This window comes from Cryptomeria japonica, chromosome 6, assembly GCF_030272615.1.
Source record: "Cryptomeria japonica chromosome 6, Sugi_1.0, whole genome shotgun sequence".
Taxonomy (NCBI): Eukaryota; Viridiplantae; Streptophyta; class Pinopsida; order Cupressales; family Cupressaceae; genus Cryptomeria; species Cryptomeria japonica.
In genome coordinates this window covers 404138975-404166757 of record NC_081410.1, presented here as the reverse complement: position 1 = coordinate 404166757, position 27783 = coordinate 404138975, and the positions used below count along the sequence as shown (strand labels likewise).

General features: G+C 35.7%; 1 protein-coding gene across 2 annotated transcripts in view; it reads left to right on the top strand.

Annotated features, from left to right (window-relative positions):
- Window positions 1–24662, top strand: part of LOC131065841 (uncharacterized) — a 69155-nt gene extending 44493 nt beyond the window's left edge. Inside the window, exons 3-11 of one of the 2 annotated variants that reach the window (XM_058000482.2) lie at window positions 3653–3735; window positions 5590–5945; window positions 6138–7130; window positions 7527–7956; window positions 8179–8409; window positions 8527–8648; window positions 22294–23159; window positions 23288–23702; window positions 23779–24662. In XM_058000482.2, the coding sequence (XP_057856465.2) occupies window positions 3653–3735; window positions 5590–5945; window positions 6138–7130; window positions 7527–7956; window positions 8179–8409; window positions 8527–8648; window positions 22294–23159; window positions 23288–23702; window positions 23779–24590 (4308 nt within the window). In that variant the 3' untranslated portion in view covers window positions 24591–24662. Of the gene's footprint in view, window positions 1–3652; window positions 3736–5589; window positions 7131–7526; window positions 7957–8178; window positions 8410–8526; window positions 8649–22293; window positions 23160–23287; window positions 23703–23778 lie in introns of both variants that reach the window. The other variant, XM_058000481.2, reaches the window with a different exon arrangement.
- Window positions 24663–27783: the final 3121 nt, after the last annotated feature.

The following is a 27783-nucleotide window of genomic DNA, read 5'->3' as shown; positions in this document are numbered from 1 at the left end:
ATCAACCACAACCTGTGTACTTTTTACGGTTTGCTCTAGCAATGTCCCATTGAATTCTCTAGCTGTTGGGGACTTAAACCCCTTGCCTACAACTGTAAATGCACTAACCAAACCTTCCCAATATGGGTTGCTTGCCGCATTGAAAGGTAAATTACTTGGTGAGTATGCGGTAAGTCCGTAGAGTTTTCCAACTTTGGCTATAAGTGGAATTATGCATAATTCTATGAATAGTTTAGGCAGCAATAGGGGACAAATGCCTATATATTAGTGACATAGTACAAATTGTAATATTTAACTATAGAACAACTAACTAAATATTGACATTTTGTGGGATTGAGTAATATGTTATGAATTATATTCTATGTGAATATTCTCTTAATTTAGTTGGATGTCATTTTTTAGTACGCAAATGTAATATACACCCAAATTGCCTATTGAAAATGTAATATAAACTACTTGACAAAATCACCCCAAGGACAAATGAAAATTTGGTGTAAAAATGAGTAAGGGACACTTTACTCAATCTGCATTCTTATTTCCCTGTATGGTACGATCTGCAAAGTAGGATTGATCAGCAATAATTAATTACCAAATTGAGTCCCTCACCTTCGAAACAAATAGCCTCAATATGTACGACCATACATGATAACGATTACGGCCTGGTTGGTGGAATGGTAGGGCCTAACAACAAGGGAAGTTCTTCAATCACCCTTCGAACTTGGCAAAAACTCTTCAGCAACTTCACAATCACCTTCAACAATCAAAACTACATCACAAATTTCAAAGACATTTATGATTGCAACACCTAAGCTTTGAAACTTCAATTTGTAGCAATGGTGATTCTTGTATGAAATCACACCAATCTAGCTATAGGGGTTTTTGTCCACGAAATTATAAATCTTGAGATGGTTTTTGTCCTCAAAAGATTTGGAATAACTCTAGGTCGCTTCCAAATGAGTCTAGCACCTCTTTATATAGTTGTTTTTTGGAGGGAATTTACAATTAAATTTATAATAATTCATTTCCAACGCAAAACCTTTTTGAAATAAAAATAACATTTCCTGTGCAAACTCCCCCTTATCTTCCCAAGCATATACTTTTGCAACAGTTAATCACCTTTTTAACAAATCTTTCACTTAAGTTGCAATTTAATATTATAACTTCAAAAACTTAACCAAACATTTAATAAATTTACCCTAGTTGTGGAAATTACATAAACAACATCGGAATTAAAATTTGATCACATTGATATGATATTGGAGATGTAGGATGATGACAAGAGCTAATTGGTTGGGTATCTAAAATAGAAGACCTCTCCAAGAAGTTTGGATAACACCCCAAATGTTAGAAAACACTTTTCAATGCTCTACAGTACCAACTTAGCTCATTTCCATAAACCAAAGTCATGGCTAACACATGAAGAGGCTTATGAGGAAAACTCGATAATTGAGCTAAATGCTCTCAAATCAGTTCCGCTCAGAATGGGGACATCATAACACATGTATAATTAGGATTTGTCACAAGTAGTATTTTTTGGATCAAAGTGGAGGTTGAGTTCTCAATGTGCTATGAGTGAGATAGTGAAATATGCTAGTATGCATGAGGTGTCAAGTTCTTAGCCTATGGTCATTGCACTTTGGTTGGAGAATGGCTAACAACCTTAGTGTTTTTTCGGGATGCTTCCTTGAAGTTCTTAATCCATTTTTGAGAATGGGGATGTCTTCATAGTGGTGAGATAAGGCCAAAATGTAACCTTGCTGTCTCTCACATCATTTAAAGTTAAAATATTCTTTGCAATTAAAATGATACATATATTATATTTAACCCTAAACCTTTTATGGGGACCCACCAAGTTCTTCCATCCTAAAAACCTAATAAATGTGCTAGTCCATGATCATTTTATGCTTATACAAGATGCACCCAATATGAGTGTCGAGTTGAGCAAAAGGACTATCTTGAGCTGTAATTTTGAGTTTATTTGTGTTTTTAGGTGGTTAGAGGTAAATTTTATGGTTAGGGTTCATTTTTTTACATTGAATAGTTAATTTAGGAGGTCAAAAAAGGAAAGATGAATCATATTCTTCTTGGGTTCATTGTTAGTATTGCAATGTGGGTGACTTTTCTTGGGTTTGTTGTAGAGCAAACTCAAAGGAATTCAGGTTTGTTTTTATAGGCCTTGGCTAGATGCACATGGGACTAATACTAGGTGCATGTTGGATCCTAATTTGGGCTACATGATGACAAACTCACTAATAGAGACTTAAAAGATTGTAAAATACTAAAATTCTTAAAAATTAAAAAAATTAACATTTGAAAATATTGAAATACATGTAAATGAAAGCAAATATTAATTATGGTGATATTTGATAATCGTTATATGTCGTATATATTAAAATCATGGCCACCTAGAGATGATAGATTGAGGTTGGGAGTGAGATACCATTTTTTTTAAAAACATGATACATATATTAAAATCATGGCCACCTAGAGATGATAGATTGAGGTTGGGAGTGAGATACCATTATTTTTAAAAACATGATACATGGTTCCTTGGAGATGGCTCTATTTTTAATCAATTGATAAAACATCTATGGGTATCTGTATAACCATCTTAAGCCTCATTATTGTTTCTCTTTCTATTGTTATATCTTTATATTATGTGAAAAATTGTAAATTAGGATACTATTAGTATTTTTGTTTACTTCTTTCAAAGGAAATCTCCCAACTTTTAAGCAATGTTTCTAGGAGATGTATATTCATTATAAGTGTCATGTTTGGAGATGACCCCATATGGGTCTTTGAGACAAGGATGTGTTATTTGTTGACTTGGTGGTCAGCACCTCCTTCGGGGTTCGCGACATGGCTTAACCGCCTCTCGTGGATCTAGGTAAGTTTGACGTTTGTAGCGGGCGTTGATAGCTCGAGCTTTTGGTGCAACGGCAAACATACCTACAATTGGTATCAGAGCATTGGGTCACGGGTCGAATCCCGAGAGGTCTCCTTCATTCCGGTGGTGCGGAACCCTCAGTCGATGCTGAGGGGGAGATTGTTGACTTGGTGGTCAGCACCTCCTTTGGGGTTCACGACATGGCTTAACCGCCTCCCATGGATCTAGGTAAGTCTGGTGTTTGTAGCGGGTGTTGATAGCTCGAGCTTTTGGCGCAACGACAAACATACCTACATTATTGGCATAGGATATGAGTACTAAGGATTGGGGTATGAGTTGCCTAGTAACTATGTTTTCTTTGTATTTGATGTCATATAAGGTTCTTTATTTCATTCACAAAGGATTGGAAGAAAAATTTCTATTTACCGTAAGAGTTTGTGGATAAGGATATTCATGCCAGAGCATGATTTAACCACTTACATAGCAGTGCCCTTTTTCCTTTTCTTGCTTTGTCACATGTAAATTTTGAGTGGTTTTACATTATGATCAGATTAGTGGTAGGATAAATGAATTTTGGTGTTTCTTGTGGTTACATTTTAATTATTATTTTGTCTCAGTTGCTTTGTTTTATCAGGCTATACATAACAGACAATAATATCACCTTCAATATTCTATACTGATTTCAACAGAATTTAGCTTCATATGTTGAAGTATGATTGAGTTGATGTTCCCACAATGTCTTATAATAGATGTTTTTTTGTGCAGTTTCAGGTTTGTGAGATTTGTGGTGATGCAGGCTTTGCAGAAATGCTATTTATTTGCAATCAGTGCAGGGGTGCTGAGCATCTGTATGTTTTCTGCTAAACTTTCTTTTTGATTGGCATAAGAATAGTGTATTACTGAGATATGATACTTGGTTAAGTAGTATTACATAGATACTGTAGTAGACTTTGATACTTGAGAAAAAACTGAAGTGCTCAACATCCTGTAGTGCTCTACCCTGCCAGGCATAGCTTGATAATCTTATTTTGTTGTAGCCACTTCTGTCTTAGCTGAAATTTATTTTTAGTTTCAATTTTCAACTCCAATTACATAAGTTCCTGTTTCGTGCCCCACATTGTTTTCCAGAGTTGGGTAACCATACAGTAATCTTAATTTGGAGTGCATAGTGCATTTTGTGGCAGGGTTAGTGGTTTTCCTGTTAACTTCCTGCATAAATTCTTTGCGATTTTATAGTGGCTTCCCTATTGGGTTTACATTGAAACCAACTAGGACCTCTTTTGTTGGCAGTATATGTTCTATTGTCACTTTGAAAATGTTCTGTCACTTCTGTTATATCCAGGCCATAGGTAATGGCATGAGGTTCAATGGTATCCTTCTTCCTATCCTTGGTTGCATTCTCTATCTTGAGTACTTTTCCTTTGACTTACCAATCATCCTGCTTCTTCTGCTACATAATCTAGTGAACCCCCTTTCCTTGTTCATATTTTTGTGCATTTCACAGGTTAAATGACAGCCGTAGTTCTCTCTATTACAGTGCCCATTATCCCCACTAGTATTTTCAATCCTCCTGCAACCTCTATTTCTTTAGTCTTTGTTGCAATTAATGCGGAAATGTTAGCCACTCAAATATAATTCTCAAATTCTAGGCCAGCAACTGGATGGCAAATGAAACCTTTTAACAGTTGCCAATGACTAGAGACAATCTAAAATAACCTGCTGGGGAATTACGTTAACATGGAAATGCTGCCTACTAGGTTAAAGCTTGTCATGCTTGTACTGGTCAACTCTTTAACCCATATGTACTAGCCTCTTCCTATGTCTCGAGTCTATGAGCCTTTTACCGAGATGTGATCAGAATGGAAGAAACACTCTGCTCTATGACACACATTCATAAACATCCAAGACAGGCCAAATCTCTGTTCAAAAGTATTGAAAGATATATAAAATAAAATTATAGTCTTGTTTTCACCATTCCAGAGTCATTAAGGCTTTATCATTGTTGCCTATGTGCTTTAAAGTCTTGCAACTTTGCCTAGGTTCCATTCACCTTCTCAAAATACCTATTACCTGTTTCTAATTCCCACCATGTGTGAGCTCCAAAGCAGCTTTAGCCAGGTGATAGCCAATCCATTGACTAATGTTTATACATGGATAAGATTGATGAAATTGAAAAAGCCTCTAATGTTTTTATTTTCAACATTGGAAGTTTACAGTGACTGGTGTCAGGCATTAAAATAATATTCAGAAAGGTCATTGGGACCTCTTAATTTATCTTCACTGTTAAAGTGCTAAATGCAGTAAATCAAGGGTATTCTGACTCATCCAAAATACCTCATCCATTGTACTTGTTTGCCCCTCTTTGATTTTTGCAAACCACCACAACATGTTCCTTTCAGAATCCCCAAGGATTCCCTATATTTGACAGATTCCATGCACCCTATTCATTTGGCTTATGTGTCCCATTATTCAGTTCTCTGTTATTAAGAAAGCTCTAATCTATATGTTATTTCTTTTCATCCCATGTATTTTATTGTTTGTTTATATTATTATAAGAACTTTTCTCTTTTGCAGTTTTTGGTAGATTATTTTCTATATGGTAATTGCTGTCTTTAACCATTGCATTGTGTTTTTGTAGCTGGATAATCAAATTCGGATTGTTCCTTATGTGTAATGGTTGATATTTTGTCTATTTTTGCCAGCTATTGCATGTCGAAGCAGCCTGATTCCGATGGGGAGGCTTGTTGGTCTTGTGAGACATGCAAGTTGAAGCAAGAAACAATACAAGGGACAGTTATCTCCTCATTGTATTCTGAAATTGAGCAATCACAAGAAAAATTAAGTAAGTGTCAAAGGGAATGCCAAGATTCGCATCCAGCTATCAAGAAGCAAGCACTTGAAGGATCTAACGGTACTGATTCTCCTAACAAAAAGCAAGAACTTGACGATTTTGATGGTACCAAGTCTGTAACAGCTAGCAAGAAGAAAGCAATTGAGAGTTCTAATAAAACTGATTCTCTTCCAAAACACAGAGAGAAAACACATCGGAGTTATACTGGTATTGAATCTCTTTCTATTAACAAGAAACAAAATGTTATTAACAATAAACAAAATATTGAGAGTTGTAATGGTATTGATTCTCCAACAAATAACAATAAGCAAGCACTTGATAGTTCTAATGGTACTGAATCTCTTTCAACTAGCAAGAAGCACACATTTAAGAGTTCTAATCATACTGATTCTCTTCCAGCTAGCAAGATGCAAGAACTTGAGAGTTCTGATGGTACTGATGCTCTTCGACTTAGCAATAAGCATGAATTTGAGAGTTCTAATGTTACTGATTTTCCACAAAGAAGGAAAACGCAAGTACTTAAGAATTCTAATGGCACTGGTTTTTCAGTAATGAGAAAAAGGCAAGTAGTTGAGAGTTCTGATGGTACTTATTCTCTTCCATTTGGTAAGAAGCAAGAACTTGAGATTTCTAAGGGCACCAATTCTCTTGCGTTCAGTAAGAATCAAGAACTTCAAAATTCTAAGTGTTCCAATCACACTGATTCTCTTCTTATTAGCAAGAAGGAAGTGGTTAAGAGTTCTTTTAGTACAGACTCTCCTACAGCTAGTGATAAGCAAACACCTGAGAGTTCAAATTGTACTGATTTTCTTCCAGTTAGAAAGAAGCGAGTATTTGAGAATTTCAAAGGTACTGATTCTCTTCCTGCTAGCAAGAAACAGGCACTTAGGAGTTCTAATGGTGCTGACTCTCTTCCAGCCAGGAAGAAGCAAGCAACTGAGAGTTCTAATGGTACTGATTTGTCGAAAGAGAGCTCTGAGAATAAATCAAGTTCTAGACAATTACCTGGCTCGAAGGAACAGATGGTTACAGCTCCTGTGTCATCTGGATCAAAGAGTGCTATGGTAGACAAATCATGGGATTCTTCCTGCCCAAATGCTTTGGATTCAGAAAAAAAACCCTTAAGTAGCAAGGAGATTGGCAGTGGATGCGAGCAGTCATCATTACACAGCAAGTTGTCTAAATCAAAAATTACAGTGGAATGTAAAATGGAACTTGAGAAATTAGTGCCAGCTGATAGCATCAAAGAATTGGAATCAAACAAAGATGGCTCAAAATTGGCAAATAAGGTGTTGGAGAAGCACAAATTATCAAAAATGCCAGAATCTTTATCATCTATGGAAGTGGATATGGTGTGTAGCAGGGGTGCATTAACAAAGGGGGATTCTTCAGGTTTGTCAAGTCGTAGCTTTTTCAAATTGGATAAAAATGAATACAAAGAACATATATAATGAAATGATGATAAGTTAGTTAATGATTCTGCAGTTTTAATAGGACAAATTAATATAGGCACTCTATAGAAACTTCTGATAAAAGTCCTTGCTTAGTTATCTTTCTGATAGTGTTGTTACCTCTTTTAATAAGATTAATACAGAAGAGAATAATATGATAATAATGAATGGAACTAAAGGCATACTATTACAAACTCATTTATTTGCATTTTTTGTAGTACAAAAACTTGTAAATTAGATTATGGTAGGGTTTTCCAGATTTGGTGTTGGTGGTTCTTTCCTTCTAAGGAGCAATGTGTTTTTTGTGATGGCAATACCAATTCATGTGGATTTGCAGGTTATGGTGCGGTTTCTGCTGGGGTAACTAATGATCGTAAAGAAATAGATCAAAGCTTAATTGGCAAGTCAACAGTTGACGATACAATTACCGTAAATGAAAGAAACTATGAGATCAATAATAGAAGTATTGAAAGGAATTCTATATCCCAAGACAGGGACAAAAGGAAGCTAAATGTAAATGTAGTTTCTTGCAACAATCACTCTCTGAGATCCCTAACTGAGTATGATAGAGAAAAGATTGGTCACTCCATGATAAACTTTTCAGAAATAAATGTATCATCTTCATCAGAATTAGAGAATCGATCCTTTAATACATGTGAAAGAGGTTACAATAAAGGGAACATGCTATCATATACAAACTACTCTAGTGGAACTTCCCTTCCACAGCAGCTACAACTTGCAATGCCCCAATCTCTGATATTATGGAAGTATGAATCTGCACAAACCCCTTTTTTTAGATTTTTGCTTATGGCATACTTGTACCTGTTGGCAAAAGTATGGTTTGTTTGTCTGGATGCATGATATTAGGGTATCCTTGATGCTTTTTCTTTCTATTCTATTTTTTTATTGAGAGATGCTTGACTTTTAGTTGATTCTGATATATTGTAGAATTTCTAATAATATTGTTGTTATTGATCTATTTATTGAAGGGGTACTTTCAAAGTTGTTGATATTGCCTGTGGACATGCCATTTATGGTGGGATGCAAGCACATCCATCAACTACTGCATCAGAAAAAGTATATGAAATGTCAGAACAATTTGGTTCACAACTGTACCTGGAGCAAGTTCATCGTGCTGAGGCATGGCCAAAACGCTTTGAGCATTCTCCACCCACAGATGACAACGTGGGTCTCTACTTCTTTCCAGAAGATGGAAGGAGGTATATCGTCAGAAAAACTTTAATAGCATGGGTTAATTATTTTATATAGTTTTTAAAGCTTTTCATTTTATCTGTAGATGGTTTTTTAATATGTTGCTCTGCAATTTTTTCTCACAGTGAATGGTCATTTGCAACGCTTGTGGAATACATAAACAATCATGATCTGGCCATGAGAATGCATTTGGATGGTGCAGAACTGCTTATCTTTTCATCTATTCAATTGCCCAAATATGTTCAGAGTGAGTTCCTACAAGTCTCGGTTTTTGTTAAATATTTTATGTTGGAATGTTTTATCCCTTAGGCCAAACTAATATATGTTTGTATATGTGTGTGCACACATACAAATATTAAAGTTTTGAGTCTTCTACAGTGGAAACGTTTTGATTATTTGCTTCTGGTTTTTAAAGATTCTCCCTAAGTGATCGTAGAAGAACACAATCAATAATATCTATATTATTTTTCAGAAGAGCCCTCTCTATTTAGAAATTGTGCCTTATGAAATTGAGAATGTGATATGGAATAAAGTGCTCAAATGCTTGGAAGTTGTTTGTAGAAATTAGAAATGAGAATTGAGGAATTCGATGAACAATTGTATATGATATGGAAATTGCATATATACACAAGGAATAATTGGTTACATTCTAACTAACCTCAACTACCCACTAACCAATCCCATGGTTATTGAAATATAAATACTCACATTGAACAATAATATATGACTTTATTGTTGTAATATGAAGTCATCTAGTAATTCAAAATTTCAAATATAAACACTCAGGTTAAACAATAATAATATATACCTTTTTATTATAGTTATTTATAGTGTTATTATGACATAATAATATTATTTTATTCTAGCAATCTGCCCTTTTTTACATCATTTTCTCAAGAACAAATTAGGAAGTGTTGAAAAGCTTTGGGCTTCATTGCTGAAAGAAATTAGGTGAAAATTTCTACATGTTGCTCTTGAGCTGAACAATGCTGGCGCTAAATATTGTGTTGTTGAACATGTTCTCAAATGTAGTGGCATTGAACCTCAGTGTGTTTAGTGCACTCATGAAAAATGGCTAAGTTGTCAGTCCTGGTATGGGGATGGATATTGGCTCAGGTATATGCCGATATGCCATTATTTTCATATATATATTAAAAATAAAAAAAGATATAAAACTAGTAATACACATAATTGCCAAGAAACAGAATATATAAATGCCTCATAATTTGCAAAAAAGAAAATATATATAAATTCATATTTCAGTTATTTGTCAAATGTCAATACAAAATGAAATTATAATCAATTTTGAATAATTTTTGTATAGCTCTTCCTCTTGAGCATCAATATCAATGTTTGGTTCAGTTTCATTTGAACCACAATCAGCATCAATGCCATTTGCACTAGGCGTGTCATATGTAGATGCTGCCTCATCTATAGATACTTTGGCAGGATGTGCAACAATAGCATCTAAGTCAGCATACTTGGAGTTAATCCCAATTTGTCATCATGCCTTTTGTAATCAGATCTGTTATGTGACAAGAGATGCAAGTTGGAGTGCAGAAAGATCAAATATTTAGCCTGTTTTGCACCCAATCGATTGCACTTTACTAAGTGGGAAAAGGAATATGTATTCCAATTTGAGATATTTGAAGAAATCACAACTTGTTGAATTTGCAAGAATTACAAGTATAATATACAAATATATATTAGCAAAAGAAAAATGAGGAAGTTAAAAAGTAAAAATGATGTACACTTGGGATAGAAATATTAGTACAAGAGGCTGCAAGAAAATAGAGCTCTGGACATGTATGTACCATTATTTATGAGAATTGTTTTTGTAGTTGTCTTTAAGGGTGTAAACATCATGATTCCTTGAAGATATGAAGTGGTCACTATATGTGTGTGTGTGTATTTTTGAAATGTGTCTTCTATTTGTTAGCAACCTTTGCATCTTTATATGGTGTTACTATCTTTGGCAAGGAAAGTATTTTTGTGTTATATTTTTTCTGGGATAGAGAAAATGCTATGAGGGATGCAATGGGGTGGTCATTTTGTTACAACAATCAACAATTTTTTTTTGAATTCTTTTGAAAATAGCTTTTGTGTTGTTGTGCACCTTGGCTTCTATTATGGTCCTTATTTTTTCAATCATAGAGTCCCTGCCAGCATAAACATCAGCCAAACATGGTCTATTTGTATTAGCATATCTAATCATACTTATGATGGGTCAAGTGAAACTCAAAGCGTATTCCGTCCGAGCCCACTCTACATCATCTATAGGATCAATATTCAATTTTTTGTGCTTTTTTTTGTATTTGATTGCTTCCATACACTCTAAAGAGTGTTGATTCCCGTGAAACTCAATTCCTCTTGCACCTTGACAAGTCTTTTGAAGATGATTTTGTGATCATGTCTTAGCAACTTAACATGGTGTAAAAAAATATAAACAAAAAACAAAAAAAATGTAGATGACAAAATACTAATATTAAAAAAATATAAATAAAAATAAAATTTACCATTAACAATTCCAAGTTGAAAAAGGTCTTGAAGATGACTTGTAACATATGATGATTTCTCACAAACATTGAATTTCCTTGATTCTTTGAATCACTTGTTTTCTATGTCAATCTTTTGCAAGATCAAGTTGAGTGAGTGGACGACACACGGGTTCCAAAAAATATGCCCACATGTATCCTCCACTATTGAATTAGTTGCCCAACGATTTTAGTGTTGTTCATTATGAGTTGGACAACATTTTGAGGGACGACCATCTCAATGGACTGCATAAGGATGTGGGCAATGAAGGTTACATCCTTCAATTTTCCCTCACAATCTACTATGTTCAAAAACATCACCTCTTTCGGGGACACATTGACATTTTTTAGTGTCTATATTTGCAATCTTTCCATCCATCATAAATGATGTACACTTTTGTATTGAGCCATGTATTCTTTATTGATTTCAATGATGCCTCTACAAAAGCTTTCTTTTTGGCCAATAAGGTGGTGCACACCTTTTCATATCTAGTATTAATGTAATTAGCAGGTACATTGGCAATTGTTGTCACCATGTCCCAACAATATGGTGAATTAGTAAGGTTGAAAGGAAGTCTATTCTATAAATGTGACAAGCAATCCTCTCATCTGCTTTTTGTATTGCTTCATTCTTGAAGGCCTTTTCCAATGGGTTTCTTTACGAGAAAGAAAGGGGTATTTTCTCCTTGGGGAGATGATACTTGCATGTAAGGATGTTGGCCAGCCAGTTGTGTTAATCTATTAGGAGGTTTCTACGATCCTTTATTGGAAAGAGGACGTATTTTTTTGTCTTATCTGTCACTTAACATATCAATGTCCTCTTGTTCATTGATAAATTCTATTATTTATTGCTTTGGTAACCCTCTTTTATTTGGCCTTGGACAATGTTTTATTCTTAAGTTGTTAATAATAAATAGCACATAGGTGATTTTCACTTGAGTATAGGAACTCTTATATTCATTCCCAGATTGGTCACAATGCCAATGATAACACCTACCACTAAGATGTTTAAAATCAATGTTGATTGTCACCAAAGAGGTGATGTTGCATCAAATTTAAATGAGCTCTCTACATGTGGGGCAACTGAACTAGAACATCCAACAACTATTTATGAATATGACTAACAGAAAAATCATTACAAATTTAGTTACCTACAAATTTAATTTTTAATTGGCTTTATAACCTCTATATTTTGTATAAAAGGTTTAAAAGAATATTCAAAACATTTTAAATGATTTGATTTTTTTTAATTAAACTTGTAAAAAATTACCAAATTCACCTGCCTTTGATAGATAAATCTTTAGCCCTCGTTGGTGTAGTTATCTCTCCTGTAGCCTTCACATTTGAAAAAATTGCAACAACTTCAAAAAATCAACAGTAGCATCTTGGAAGCAAAATTATTGTTTTACTCATTTGTGGTTGTAAAATGATACAAAAGAGATTACAAGCTCTCACTTTAGGGCAAACTAAAGTATTTAGGTACATTTTTGTTTTGAAAAATATTTCAAAACGTTTTAAATTATTGTTTTGGGTGCCTTGTGGTTTTGCTTGGGTCCTAATCAGTTTGGACAAGGTCCACCTTGGGCATCCTAGGTTCCCTATGGGTCTGTTGGTTAACAGATTTATCACCTAACTCTATATTCTCATGCCTACAAAGGTGACAAATGCAACCACAGTCGAACCAGTCTGAACAAACTATCTACTCACTGATTCTTTGCTTATTTTATAAGTTGCAAGCTACCTTAAGATGATATTCAATGAATAGGAATTAATTGAAATGCTTTTAACCAGAAAGCAAATAAGGAAAGAGCTTTCAACCAGAAAGCTTTTTTTCTATTAAGTATAAGAGAGCCAAAATAGCAGAGTTTTTACATGATTACGCACATGGAGGACGTGCTAGTCTGATATCAGCTGTATATGAGAGTCTATCACAATACAAAGCTAACAGATACATACAGTTTTACATCAGTACCCTTCAAAATAGATAGCAAAATACATCACAGAAAAAAAAAACTCAACACAAACTTAGCAGAAATCCATCTCTCCCAAAGGATGACTGTTTTTTCTCAAGGTGGGGAACCAAGCAACCCGTTCAAAATCTGCTCCTTGTGCGGGTGTACTACCCGTTGCTGAATCTGCTGCTTGTGCGGGTGTACTACCCGTTGCCTTTAACCAAACAACAAATAAGGAAAGAGCTTTTAACCAGAGCTTTGAAAAGGCATGCATAAAATACAAACACTTTTCAGATTTTCAAGATTTTTAATCAACTAGATCGCCACAAAATACCATTCACAGATAATATCTTCGCGGCAGCAACAGAAAACTGAAACCATTCACCACCTCAAATATAAATTCATTCACTAATAACCATTCAAAAGAACATAAAGCATCCACACATCATAATTCAAAGATTACGAATATCTAAAGCCACCAACAAATTTTCTATCTTCAAAATTGTAAACAAAAATACACTTAAAGAAGTTTTGTTCTTAAGAGTAAAACAAAGTTTGCCCAAAAGATCCCATGAACCTACTAATCGACTTATTTATAACTATTCTTCCCAGTCTTTTTGGTTTCAAGAAATGGTTTCTTTAAAGATGACGGTCTTGAAAGTGACTGTTCTCAAAACAAAAAAATATCCACTAAACAACAAATTCTAAATCACATCACAAAACCACAAGGCTATAAAGTCACCGGACTCGGGCTCGAGCATCAGGTGTTAGGTGCTGTTCTGCAATCCATTTATCAATCTCGTCCGCTATTTCCTCTTCTTCAATCATTGTTAGAAGGATATTTGTAAACTCTTATTCATTGAATACAATAGCTTGAAAAAAGTCAGACAGATTCATGAGGATATCCTTCTGCAATTCTTTAAGGTCCGGCTGCACCACAGGGCCTTTCTTAGCTTTAAGCACAATCTTGTTGAACTCAATTACCTGGGTTTCTTCCTGCTACGAGCTTGTCCTGCAAGCCTTGTTTGTGGTTTTTCAGCTTGCTCTGCAATCTTATCTAATATGGTGACGACCTTCCTATATTCCCCGAAATCAGTTCGTGCTTTCCATGCAAAAGACCATAATTGTCAGACTATATCCTTCTGCTCCTTCTCCGGCCAATTCAAATCCGGGTTGTGAAACGACAACTCACCGTCATAAGGCAAAACCATTTTGATACGGGCAAATCATGACAATTCCCTTTTTAGCTAACCTTAAATGTTTTATGCAAAAATGGTAGCATTAAATGTAGTAACACATGCCACCACCTTTTTTCGTGTCCTTATTTGCTTAAATGCCATTAATGACGGTACTTTGTAAATCTTCCCTTGATATGTTCCCTGGAAGTAGTGCATGACATGGCAATTGATGAGGTCGAAAAAGTAGTTGCAGAAGGCAGTTATTCTTTTCGACTTGATAGGTTTATTTAATTTTGATAGGTTTACCATCTCTCGTGCTGCCACCCCAATAGAGTACTGAATAAGTTGGGATTGCATCATCAAGGATGTCCTTGCTTTGAAATCAGAGGTCCTTTGAAGCTTCGAGGAAGCCTAGCCTTTTCACAACATAAAAGATGTCGGGGGATCGGAAGATCAGGGAAGTTCGCAACCATTGAACTCTTTCAAAGACAACCACAAGTCCGACTATCTTATGGTGCCAGCTTCTTGCAGACTCCCCTAAGCATGTCGGGTGATCGGGTAGTTCCAAAAGTTAAGAACCCTGCGACAGAGTTTAAGAAACTCGGAAAAGCCGCGACAAGGGGGAAAAGGAGGGGAACAATAAAGATTCATGCTTTACTAAAAGTTAAAAAATTTATAGCTAACATATAGGGGCTTTGAATGAGGACTAGGACTAGCAAGACACAAAGAACTATAGAACTCAAACTAGTGTATGAAAATTGGGCAACAAAGTCAGGCGTAATAGAAGGAAAGGGTGCTGCTTAGTAGTAGGGTGGAGGGGCGACTGGGCTTAAACTCAGAACGAACAAGCCAAACCGGAAAGTACACTAAAAACATGACCTAAGTATATATAAGGCCATAAGGGCTGAACTCCAAAGGAATGTAACACTTTTCAAGCAAAACCATTTATGAGTTGGGAGAAATATATACTTGTGCGGAACAAAGGGCTTTGGACATATGACATGACACGAGACGAACAATGTCCGATGATGATTCTAGGACCAGGCTTCCAATTAAAGCTACACAAAATTTTCTTGTAGATGCATCCATGCCCAAACATTCACTCTTCATGATAGACTTTTGGGACTAGGCTTTGTACTTCCTCATGACTTGCTTGGGGTAACTGACAATGATCTTCCTGAAAAGATTTAATCAGTGCCTTCTGTCTCAGGTCATGTAAGATATCAACACAACTAATATAGTCCAACATGTAGACTTCACATGGCAATGGCTTAAGACTTTCAATAGTTGATATCGGTGATTTCGTTAACAGACAGATAATCATTGACAAGGGCTTTGGGGTTTAGATTCGGGAAATGAACATTTCTGCTTCCCGTTTTTGCATGATAGCATAAAGAATGGAATTCGTCATCATCAGAGTTATCTTCAAGGATACATCTCTCAAGTTCATCAGAATTATGGAGAGATGAGGGTTGTTTTATCGAATGAGGGTTTATTACTTCAAAAAGAGGGTTATCTCTAACCTTGGCATCCTCATATGATTCTATAGGGTAATACAGGGGATTTAAAGGATTCCATTCAATCCCTATTCCCTGGGTAGGGGACTGCTCCTTAGAAAAAGAAGGGAGATCTTCTTTGAGTGCTACGCTTCGCACAAAGCCAACCAAGTCACATAGAGGGCCATCAGAAAGGGGTCTTTTTTCTCGGCTTACCCAAAGTCAGAACAAGACTCATGCATGTTGTGCATGAGGATATTTGATTGTCATATTCCAAAGGCATAGGATCAAATCTCGGAAGGACTTCATCTTCCCTTGCATGCAAGAGTTCGTCTTGGAGAGTGACTTGAGATGGTGTTTCCTTCCTTTCAACTTCATCGAAAAGGTTTATGAATTTTTCCACCTCAACCTCAGTGTGACCTTCATCATCAACTATACCACATTGAAAGTCACCTTCAAAACCTTGCCAGAGCCAATTTGAAACGTAAGCCCTTTTGAATTCTTTTGATGTCTTCTCTTCTTTAAAGGTACCTAGCAGTAGTTCTTCGGGCTCGACTTTACACTTACCATCAGATGTACTTCTTTTCTTTACTGATCTTGCTGACTCCATTACTTGGACGTTTCAGACAAAGCGTCTTCGGAAATTCTCCCTATGAGGGTGAAGGAGCCAAGGGGACAATTCCTGTGTTTCTGCCAAAATCTGATAAGTCCTTTTCCCACAAAAATTCATAGGAAGAGAGGGTTATTGACTAACTTTCTCTTTCAAGTGTTAACTATTTATTAATTTGGGCCTGGCCTAAAACCCTCCTTTGAGTCTATACAATTAGAGTCACCAGCCTTCTTGTCAGAAGACGTTTAAAAATGTTTCCAATGACACACTTGCTCCCATAAATCTCCTAATTTCATTTGGTTCCCAGCAGAGTCGCCAAAAATCTGTTGGTTAATAGATTTATCACCTAACTCTATATTCTCATGCCCACAAAGGTGACAAATGTAACCACAGTTCAACCAGTCTAAACAAACTATCTACTGACTGATTCTTTGCTTATTTTACAAGGTGGCAACTACCTTTAGATGATATTTAATGAATGGGAATTAACTGAAATGCTTTTAACTAGACAACAAATAAGGAAAGAGCTTTTAACCAGAAAGCTTTGAAAAGGCATGCTTAAAATACAAACACTTTTTTAGATTTTTCAAGATTTTTAATCAACTAGATCGCCACAAAATACCATTCACAGATAATATCTTTGCAGCAACAGAAAACTGAAACCATTCACCACCTCAAATATAAATTCATTCACTGATAACCATTCAAAAGAACAGAAAGCATCAACACATCATAATTCAAAGATTACGAATATCTAAAGCCACCAACAAATTTTCTATATTCAAAATAGTAAACAAAAATATACTTAAAGAAGTTTTTGTTCTTAAGAGTAAAAGAAAGTTTGCCCAAAAGATCCCATGAACCTACTAATCAACTTATTTATAACCATACTTCCCAGTCTTTTCCGTTTCAAGAAACGGTTTCTTTAAAGATAATGGTCTTGAAAGTGACCGTTCTCAAAATAGAAAAAGATCCACTAAACAACAAAATCTAAATCACATCACAAAACCACAAGGTTATAAAGTCACTAGACTCAGGCTCCAGCATCGGGTGTTGGGTGTTATTTTGCAATCTGTTTATCAATCTCGTCCGCTATTTCCTCTTCTTCAATCAGTGTTAGAAGGATATTTGTAAACTCTTCCTCGTCGAATACAGTAGCTCGGAAAAAGTCAGACAAATTCATGAGGATATCCTCCTGCAATTCTTCAAAGTCTAGCTGCACCACATGGCCTTTCTTAGCTTTAAGCACCATCTCGTTGAACTCAATTACCCGAGTTTCTTCCTTCTGCGAGCTCGTCCTGCAAGCGTTGTTTGTGATTTTCAGCTTGCTCTGCAATCTTATCTAATATGGTGACGACCTTCCTATATTCACTTAAATCAGTTCGTGCTTTCCGTGCAAAAGACGGCAACTGTCAGACTATATCCTCCTGCTCCTTCTCTGGCCAAATTCAAATCCAGGTTGTGAAATGGTAGCTCATCATCATGAGGCAAAACCATTTTGATACGGGCAAATCATGACAATTCCTTTTTAGCTAACCTTAATGTTTTCTGCAAAAATGGCAGCATTAAATGTAGTAAAGCATGCCGCCACCTTTTTCGTGTCCATATTTGCTTAAATGCCATTAATGACGTACTTTGTAAATATTCCCTTGATTCGTTCCCTGGAAGTAGTGCATGACGTGGCAACTGATGAGGTCGAAAAAGTAGCGACATGAGGCAGTTATTCTTTTCAACTTGATAGGTTTATTTAATTTTGGCGACGCCCAAGCATGACCTATCTTTACCATCTCTCGTGATGCCACCTCAATAGGGTACTGAATAAGCTTGAGATTACATCATCAAGGATATCCCTGCTTTGAAATCGGAGATGTCCTTTGAAGCTTCGAGGAAGCCCAGCCTTTTCACATCATAAAATATGTCGGGGGATTAGAAGATCGGGCATGTTTGCAACTATTGAACTCTTTCAAAGACAACCACAAGTCCGACTTTCTAATGGCGCTAGCTTCCTGCAGACTCCCCCAAGCATGTCGGGTGATCGGGTAGTTCTAAAAGTTAAGAACCCCACGACAGAGGTTAAGAAACTCGGAAAAGTTGTGACAAGGGGGAAAAGGAGGGGAGCAATAAAGATTCACGCCTTACTAAAAGTTTAAAAATTTATAGGTAACAGGGTGTTCCTAATGAAGGACAACAAGGAACTTGGGGTAGACCCTAGGTAAATTGAAACCATACAGGTCTGCATTAGTGTTCAATAATATCCGATGTCATAGAAGAATGAGATTACAAATAATTGTCAACACACCCAGAATGTTGCATAATAGAATTGTAGCTTGTGATCTTGGTATTCCCATTTTGTGAAGATGCAACATAATGTAATGTCCCCTATTTGGTTTACACCTGTTTTAACCATAATTAATCTATTTCAATATACTTATGACTTAAACTGAATTGATTAGGAGATAAATCAGTTAATTTTTTCAATTATTAATATGTAAATTGTTCATCTACCATACGATATAATTAATTCTATTATAATAGATAATTAATTTCATCATCCATAATTCTTAATGCAAGTGTCTACCTTTGTTACTACTTCAGTTCTAAGGAACTTAGAGACCAAAATACGATAGGCTCCCTCAAAGTTTACGGATCCAAGCCCTTACCCTATCTTGAGACCATGCCTTCAAAGTTTATGGGACACTGATCCTTACCCTATCTTGGGAGTCAACCTATTGATTGGATTTAGACTGCCCCTCTATGGAAACATCTCAATACCATATTCTTAAATACCGACAGTAGTAACAAGAATGAAATTGTATATACATATTCTTCTTAATGTTTATTACCTTTAGAGTTCTTTCTAATTTTACAATATAATATTATTATTTTTCTGATCAAGACATTATATATATAAATAATATATCAGAACTTAATCACAGTAGTAATATTTCAGAACTTAATCATCCATAGAAATAACACACGTGCAAGACCTAGCAATAAGGAACACAAGACACACACATGATTTACGTGGAAACCCTTGTGGGAGAAAACCAGTACTTGTATAAAATCTTCTTACAAATTTTCGTGGGCACCAAACCACAGGAGAGATCAATCCCCTCTTGATGATTCATAGGGATCAACCCATTGCAGACACCAATCCCCAAAACTGAGCACCAAGCCAGCAAGATACACCAATCTTTTTGATTGAGAGGCACCAACCTCCCAATCTCCGCATTTAGGAGGCACCAACCTCCAAAGAAATAAGATGATGATTATATGAAACTTCTTGAATCAGCTCTAATTCTCCTCCACAAATCTGCTCTAAAAATGCTTCTTTAAAGCTGCTTATAATCTTCAATATTCTCTGCTTGTAGATCTGCAATAATTCACCTCAAAATCTGATCATAAATCTGCTCATAAATTTGCAATAATTTGCCTTAAAATCTGCTTACGAATGCACCTTAGATCTGCTCTAGATCTGATCTAGAAAGGGAATAATATTTGATAATTTTTTGCTGCTAATACCACTAATTCACCTTTTTAAATACCCCACACAAGCACCTCTTCATCCAAGAGGGGTGATCCATCAAAGGAGGTCAGCCAGCAATTTTTTTTTTTTTTTTTTGATTTTTTATAACACCTCTTAACATGGGTGCCACATAAAGAGGGGTCGGCTCATAACATCAACATTTATTTGCAATAAATAATCTCCAAGGGGGGTGCTCAACAACCGGGTCAGCCTAGGCAAAGAGGCCTAAAAACGTATTTTAATTTGTTTATTTTATTCTTCAAGACGAGGTGCTAAAGACTAGGAGGTTGTCCCAAAATATTATTTAATTATTCTTCACGCAAAGCTGCCAACCAACATCCTCAATGATCTTAATGACACCATTTATCCTTTCACTTCCTTTGACATCAATGACAACAAATTCTAACAAACATATGATTGCTTAGTTGGATGACAACTTAGAAATGTAATTCTTCTAGTCAGGCATTTATGGATTTGGAAACCTCTAATTTTGGATTGCAAGAGTATAAATTTGTGTGCTTTTTTAAGTATGCATTTTAAACTTGTTTAGAAATGAAAAGGCCAGTTTCTTGATTTCCTTATTTTCAAAAATAATTATTAACTTGATATTTTATTACTTTTTTCATGATATGCAGAAAGTGTTTTTGTTTTAGGGCTTTGGGCATGGTCACAGAGTTTCCATATTTCAAGATAAAATTTTGTTATCTTAAAAAATCAATTGTCTCATTTGATAAATTTATTAGAAATCTTTAAATCTACAAATTGTTGTTTGTGACTGGGATTTTTTGGAAAATTTCTTCTGTGGCCGGTATTATGTTGTGCTGAGAAATTCACAACTGATCATAAAGCACGGGGCATCAACTCATCATGATCATGCAAGGGCTGATATGAAATTCTTTTAATACTAGTCAGACGTTTGTGGACTTGAAAAACTCCTGTTGGCTGGTAAGAGTAGAATTTTGTTTGCCTTATAAGTATGTATTTTAAACCTATTTGAAAATGAAAAGACTAGTTTCTTGATTTTCTCAGTTTCTAAATTTTTTATTGATATGATATACTATTTCACTATAAGCTGCTTTTGTTTTAACACTTTGGGCATGGTCACATTGTTCCCTTTAGTCGTCCTCTCTAAGTGGTAGTATGGTATGTCTCTTCGAGATAAGATTTTGTTATCTATGTTAAAAAGATGTTTCTCTTGATGAATTAATTGTGATCTTTCGAATTGACGAATAGTTGTTGCAATTATTAATTTTTTGCAAATTTTATCTGTGGGGTGTGTTTATTCGTGCTGAGAAATCCACAACTGAATATAAAGCACAGGAGACATCGACGCAAAATGATCATGCCACTGGCTGAAATGAATTCTTTCGACAATAGGCATGCCTTTTATCGATTTAATAAAACTCTGGATTGCAAGAGTAGAAATTTGTGTGCTTTTTAAAGTATATCTTAAATCTATTTGAAAATGAGAAAAGCCAGTTTCTTGTTTTCCTCATATTTACAAATATTTAACTTATGTCATGATAAGCAAAAAATGCTTTTATTTTAAGGCTTTTTGCATGGTTACATAATTCCCCTATTTCATACTCTCTAGGTGGAAGTATGGTGTTCCTCTTCAAGTTGAAATTTTGTTATCCATAAAAGATATGATACTCTCTTTTGAGGAATTAATTATGATTTTTCAAATCAACAAATTGTAGTGGGCTGTTTTGTGATGCTAGAAAATACAGCACTTATCATAGAGCACAGAGGGCATCTATGCAACATGTTCATGTTAGGACTGACATGGAATTCTTCCAATACTAGGAGTCCACGAAAATTCTTCTGTTGGATTGCAAGACTGGAAAATTGTCTTCTTTTTTGAAGTATGCATTTTAAACCTAATTAAAATGAAAAAGGGCAGTTTCTTGATTTCTGCATCTTCTAAAATATTTGTTAATTGATATCCTATTTACATATTTCATGATAAACACCAAATGATTTTGTTTAAAGGCTTTGGGCTTGGTCACATGGTGCCCCTATGACATGCTATCTAAGTGGATTTCTCTTCAAGCTAAAATTTTGTTATATGTGAAAAAAATGATTGTCTCATTTGATGAATTAATTATGATCTTTCAAATTGGTAAATTTTTGTTTGACTCTAGGAATTTTCAGCTAATTTTATATATGGGGGGTGTTTTGTTGTGCTGAGAAAACCACAACTGATCATAAAGCACAGGGGTGCATCCAAACAACATGATTATGTCAGAGCTGATATGATATTCGGCACTGGTCAGCCATTTATGGATTTGGAAAACTCTTCTGTTGGATTGCGAGAGCAGAAATTTGTTTGCTTTTTAAACCATGCATTTTAAATGTATTCGAAAATGAAAATGGCTTTGCTCTTAATTTCCTCATTTTCTAAAATGTTTATTAACTTGATATGTTATTACCTTTTTCATGATAAGCAAAAAGGATTTATGCATGGTTACATAACTCCCCCATGTCATATGCTTTCTAGCTTATAGTAAGGTATTTCTCTTCGAGATAAAATTTTGCCATCTATGAAAAAAATCATCTCATTTGATCTTCAATAAATTGTTGTTTGTGACTATAGGAATATTTGGCAAGTTTTATCTCTGGGGGGTGTTTCGTCGTGCTGAGAAATCCACGATTGGTCATAAATTACGAGAGACATCTATGCAACATGATCATGTCAGGGCTGATATGGCCAATTCAGTTGCTCCTTCAAGAAGCAACAACAGTGATTCAGATACTAGTGTAGTAGAGATTCCAAATGTGCATAAAAATGGGGTGAAAGGGAAAATGGACTTTGAAATGGAAGGCGAAAAAGATGATGCCATATCTGAGAGGCAATTAAGAAGAATGGATTCTCAGCCAGCAGGATCGCCGCCCGTGCATATCTCTCCACTGTCTTTGCCATTAGATTCAGAAGTTAAGCATATTCGGGCTTCTGGGATAAAAGCAAATGATACTAATGCTAGTGGATGTGCATTATATGGGCAAGATCAGTCGTTACAGGGGATCAGATCCAAGGTGAACTCTGAAAATTGTACCGAAGAGGCATCTAGAAGATATTCTGGGAAACAAATTGATCAGTCTCGTGAACGGTACCATTGGAGTGGCATTGAAAAGGTAGATGGTCAATCTGTGTTTAATTCGTCGGATCCACATACTTCACATAGGCATTATTCTGGAAAGTCACGAAAGTCCATGCATGAGAGAAGTAATGAACATCACAGCCATGAAGAGCTGAATATTGGAGAATCAACCACTAGATTTGGAGCATCAAATAGAATCCCTAGTCTGGAAGAAAAGGATGAAATTGAACTACATACATTACAGCCACAGGCTACAAATATAAAACCTGGGTTTGCCCCTGCCTCATGTCGAACAGATTGTAATTCTCAGCCATCCTCGTCAGATCATCTACATGAGAAGCGAGGATTCATGCACTTTCAGGTAATTATAGTTCACGTCTCTTTGGAACTAAAATCCTAGGAATTGAAATTAACAGTAATTTGCAAAATGTGTATCTTAATGAAATAGGCATTTCTAAGTACAAAATTTTGGTGTTTTTTATGGGACAGGTTGAATCTAATGCAAATGCTGGTGCAAAAAACCAAAAAGATCTGAGAGATCAGTGTCATGTTTTATCAACAGGGAGTCGACTTGATGGGCTTCATAAGTCTCATCAATCATCTCTATCATCTGGTGACAGTGACAGTTCTTATGGAAACAAAGGCCGCTCACTCTCTCAACCTCCTGCTCAGAGGAAAATTTACAAGTACGAGGATGTAAATAGATTTAGTAGGAGTCAAAGCTTTAAAGATCACATTGGCGTTCAAACTAAGAGATATAATGAAGAGAAGGACAGAAGAAACAAAGATACCAAATTGGGAATGAAAAGCTATAGAGAGAGAAGCCATAGGCATTGGCAAACAGAAGATGGAAGAAGACACGTACACATGGAAAATTGTAGAAGTTCTGTTATAAATTATAGAGGTGAGTCATTTTTTTTCTTATTCAAATTCCAGTTCTCTTTCTTACTCATGCTTATGTTCCTTTTCTTGTCATACAGTCAACTCGTCTGATTCCTATTCCAATAAAGGTTACATGGTTGAAGAAACATCAATGCACAGAGACGCCTCAAGCTACTCGCATGAAAAAACGACCTTGCACCGATGGTCCTCAAACAACCAACAAATCCAAATCAAAACTTGTGTGGACAAGGACATGGCCGGTAATCTTAAGTCTGTAAAACATGGACTATCTTCCATTAAGAGAACGCAAGGTGAAACAATTTTGCTAGATGTCGAAAAGGATTGTAGTGTTATTCAATTGGGAGAAGCCTCAGATCAGTACCAGGTGGTTAAAGATCAACAGTCATTCACTCCATTGCACAGTGCAACTGATGAAGCTGCAGAAAACAACACTGTTTCTGAGATTTTAAATGCTGCAACTCCTCCAGAATCTCCAGGACAGATTTATCCTGGGGAGACCGTTCCTCGAATTTTGGAAGCTGATTTACCAGTAACAGTAAACTCAAGTACTGAACATACAACTACATTGGCATTGGATCAGAATCCCTTATTAAGCCATGCCAGCTGGTATGCTGATTCTAGTACAGACCAAGCCGATCAAGAACCTGGGAAATGCCTTAAACTTTTTCCACTAGAGGAGGAGAATCTTGGGGCAACAAAAAATATTGTTAAGGAATGGGACATCAACCTGGACTTGAGTCTTGGAAGGAGTAGTTTGAAAAATGTTTTGAAAGTGGCAGATAGACAAGTTTGTCCGAATAAGTCAAATTTAGAGGGTCCAGATGTGCATTCCTGTTTGGGTGTTTCATTGCCACTAGAAAAAAGAAAAGAAACGTATTACTTGAATTGACATGGAAATTTGATGTCAAAGTTTTGGATGTAAATTTATTCAAGCTTCTGGCAGAAAATTAATCTTTTGTATTTGATCTTGTAATTTAGTTGAAATGTAAATTTTTAATGCTTTATAAAGTAGGTAGCCCATCTGAGATCAATGCCATATGTCAGGTTATCCAAAGATCCATCTTTTAGAGGTACTGGTCGAAACTTGTGTGATGTGTTGATGTCAATAATTCTCTGGCTAAACAGATCTATACCTAAACAGTTCCATGTGAAGACCTCAATGTTAAGTAAACGATAGAATGTTTCCGAGGTCAAATGCTAAACCCATCTGGATATTATATATGTATGTTACATTATATGAGCTCTATAAGTTCCCATTTTAAATATTTTTGCTAGCTCATGGTTCAACGTTTGGCTAGACTCTTTTCTAAGTTTAAACTTCAAGTCTTCAGTCAAGCTGCCATTGTTTTTAAACCTTTGCTCCGAATGCATCACAAAGCCTTAAGCATGGCTACTGCATGCGAAATAGGGATGCTTTCTATGTTTACAGTTTACTATTCGTATGGCAAACTTCTATTTGCAATGAAAAAAACATGAGCGACTCTTTAAAGGTAACATGAGATAACCAAATGTTGCTATCTGGACAGAGGAGACTATAACTGAGTTGCATTGAGATGCACCTCATACAATCATAGCGGAGGATATATGTAACTTAATGACACCTGTCAATGCACCACTTAAAGAAGGGCGAGCTGCTGCTGATGTACTGCTACAAGCAATTGAGTTTACCAGTCCAAGAAAAATTTCTCATCACTTCACACATAATCAAACCTACATCTACCAACCCGATGCAATAATACTGGATGGCTACGAAAATATAAGGGGATCAGTAGCCGAATTCTTTAGGCACATCAAATATGCATTAACTCCGTGCTAGTAATCATTTTCAGCAATACATCCTTTTTGGTAGGTTTTTACTAAGATGTCTACTCTTTACTTAAAATTTTTTGGAGTTCCCAGCACACCAGGTTAAATCTTGAGCATTTTACTTGATATGCTCCTCTACCAGGCTCAATGGAACATAGCAAAAACTCGTAGTTTTGGTTTTGTCGAACCACTTCTATTCATTTTTTTTATTTGGCATTCTTTTAATGCGAAGTCTAATTGAGTATACTTCTAACTTATTATAACACCATAGTTTGCAACCACAATACTGAGCGCCCTAGCAATTTGGGTTCTTCTAGTCTTATGCATCAACATGCAATAATTTTCAAACTAAATAGACTATCTATTGGTGTGGGTTCAGAGATAAGTATTATGCACCTTTTTTTTTTCACTTTTCACTCCCTCGTAGCATCTTATTTAGTAAGCATAATCTTGTCTAATTTATGACCATTTGGCACGCTAGTTGTTCCAGAGATCTACACCCATTGCACAATCAACCCCTTCCAAACTTGAATGCCTTGCTCATTTTGGCTCCTTATCATTCTGTCTATTGTAGACGTTATTACAAGTGGTTGTGTTTGTAGGGTTCAAAATTGGACTTTACCCTTACTGATTCCCGCCGTACTTGTCTTCTCATTTTTTTCATTCCCTCTTAGTATCTTGTTTAATAAGCATAACGTTTTTTTTGGTCCAAAATTATGACCGTTTCACACCAATTATTCCAAAAGCCACACACCATGACATCATCCCCTTCCAAAGTTGAATACCTTACTCCTTTTCACTGTTGTTATATCTATTGTAGACGTTATTACATGTGGTTGTGTATGTAGTGTAAAAAAATTGATTTTTACCTTGTTGGTACTTGCTTTTCGAGCTTTTCTTACATGTAAAGCTCATCCCATATGACTAAATGGCCATAAATGGTCACATTATACTCAATAAATAAATTATTAAGGGAAAACAAAGAATTAAACACAAACAACTAGAAGAAGCAACATGCATGTACAAGTGTGTTGGTATAAATAATTATTCATCATGGATATTATTACACTTAAGTTTATTTAGCTACATATATTTCATAGTAGTTTGGGTATGAGACACTTGGGTGTTTGTGCCACATTGGGATAGAGTGTGTAGGAGAATTTTCACTTTTTATGGTGTGATCTTGTTACTGCTTTATCATATCCACTTATTGTGGAGTGATAATTCCACCTTCGATGGGTGATCCACTTCATGTGAAATATTATATTGTTTCTCTTACTTACCACACTTATTTCTTACCAACTTTTGTTTTTTATTGAGCCACGTCATGTTTGTGTGTTCACATATCTATATAGTCTTGCCTATATATGCAGGCTCATATTCATCTATTGAACAACTATTGATCTTTTGATCATTTATCTATTGATGAGAACATTTTATTTTTTGTCCTATATTTTGTCTCTTTATTTTGTACTTTTCATTGAGCTCTTGATTTTGGCAAAATTTCACACCCTCCTTGGCTGTCAGTTGGAAGCATTGCAAGACAGGTATGAAGTGACAAGAAAAAATAGTGTTCATTTTTTTGCTTATTTATGAGTATTCAGATGATGCTCAAAGCAGGTTGTCTTCAAGTTTGATCTTTATCATGTTGCAGCGAGTGATTCATCGTCATCGACTTGGTACCTAGTTTTGTTACCCTTTGCCATTATTGGTGCATCATTGACTCTCTTTCTTCCTAATGGGGAGGTATTTTGGTCAACATCATTGGACCATCTTCGCAGGAGATTTTACATTGAGGGGAGCAAGGGGCGGGCGGGGGGGGCTTCATGGTCTGTTCTTCTCTCTTATTCATCATTGAGAGCATTATGTTCTTTCATCATCTTTCTTTTGTGAGGGAGTTTTTTCCCATGTGGTTTTTCTCTCCTTCTCCGTTTACGAGAGATTGCATTGGTTTGCATGCATTTGCATTTGTACATGGGTACCTAACATGGCCTCGTAACTGGGACCCATCTTGCATTGCTTAGTTGCATTGTAAACTTAAGTGCATTCCCCTAAGTTGCACTTAAAGGGGGGTGTTGGTGTAAATAATTATTCATCATGGATATTATTATACCTTAGTTAAGTTTACTTAGGTACATGCATTTCATAGTAGTTTATGAAACACTTGGGTGTTTGTGCCACATTGAGATAGTGTGTGTAGAAGGATTTCCACCTTTTTATGGTGTGATCTTGTTACTACTTTATCATATCCACTCATTGTGGAGTGATAATTCCAA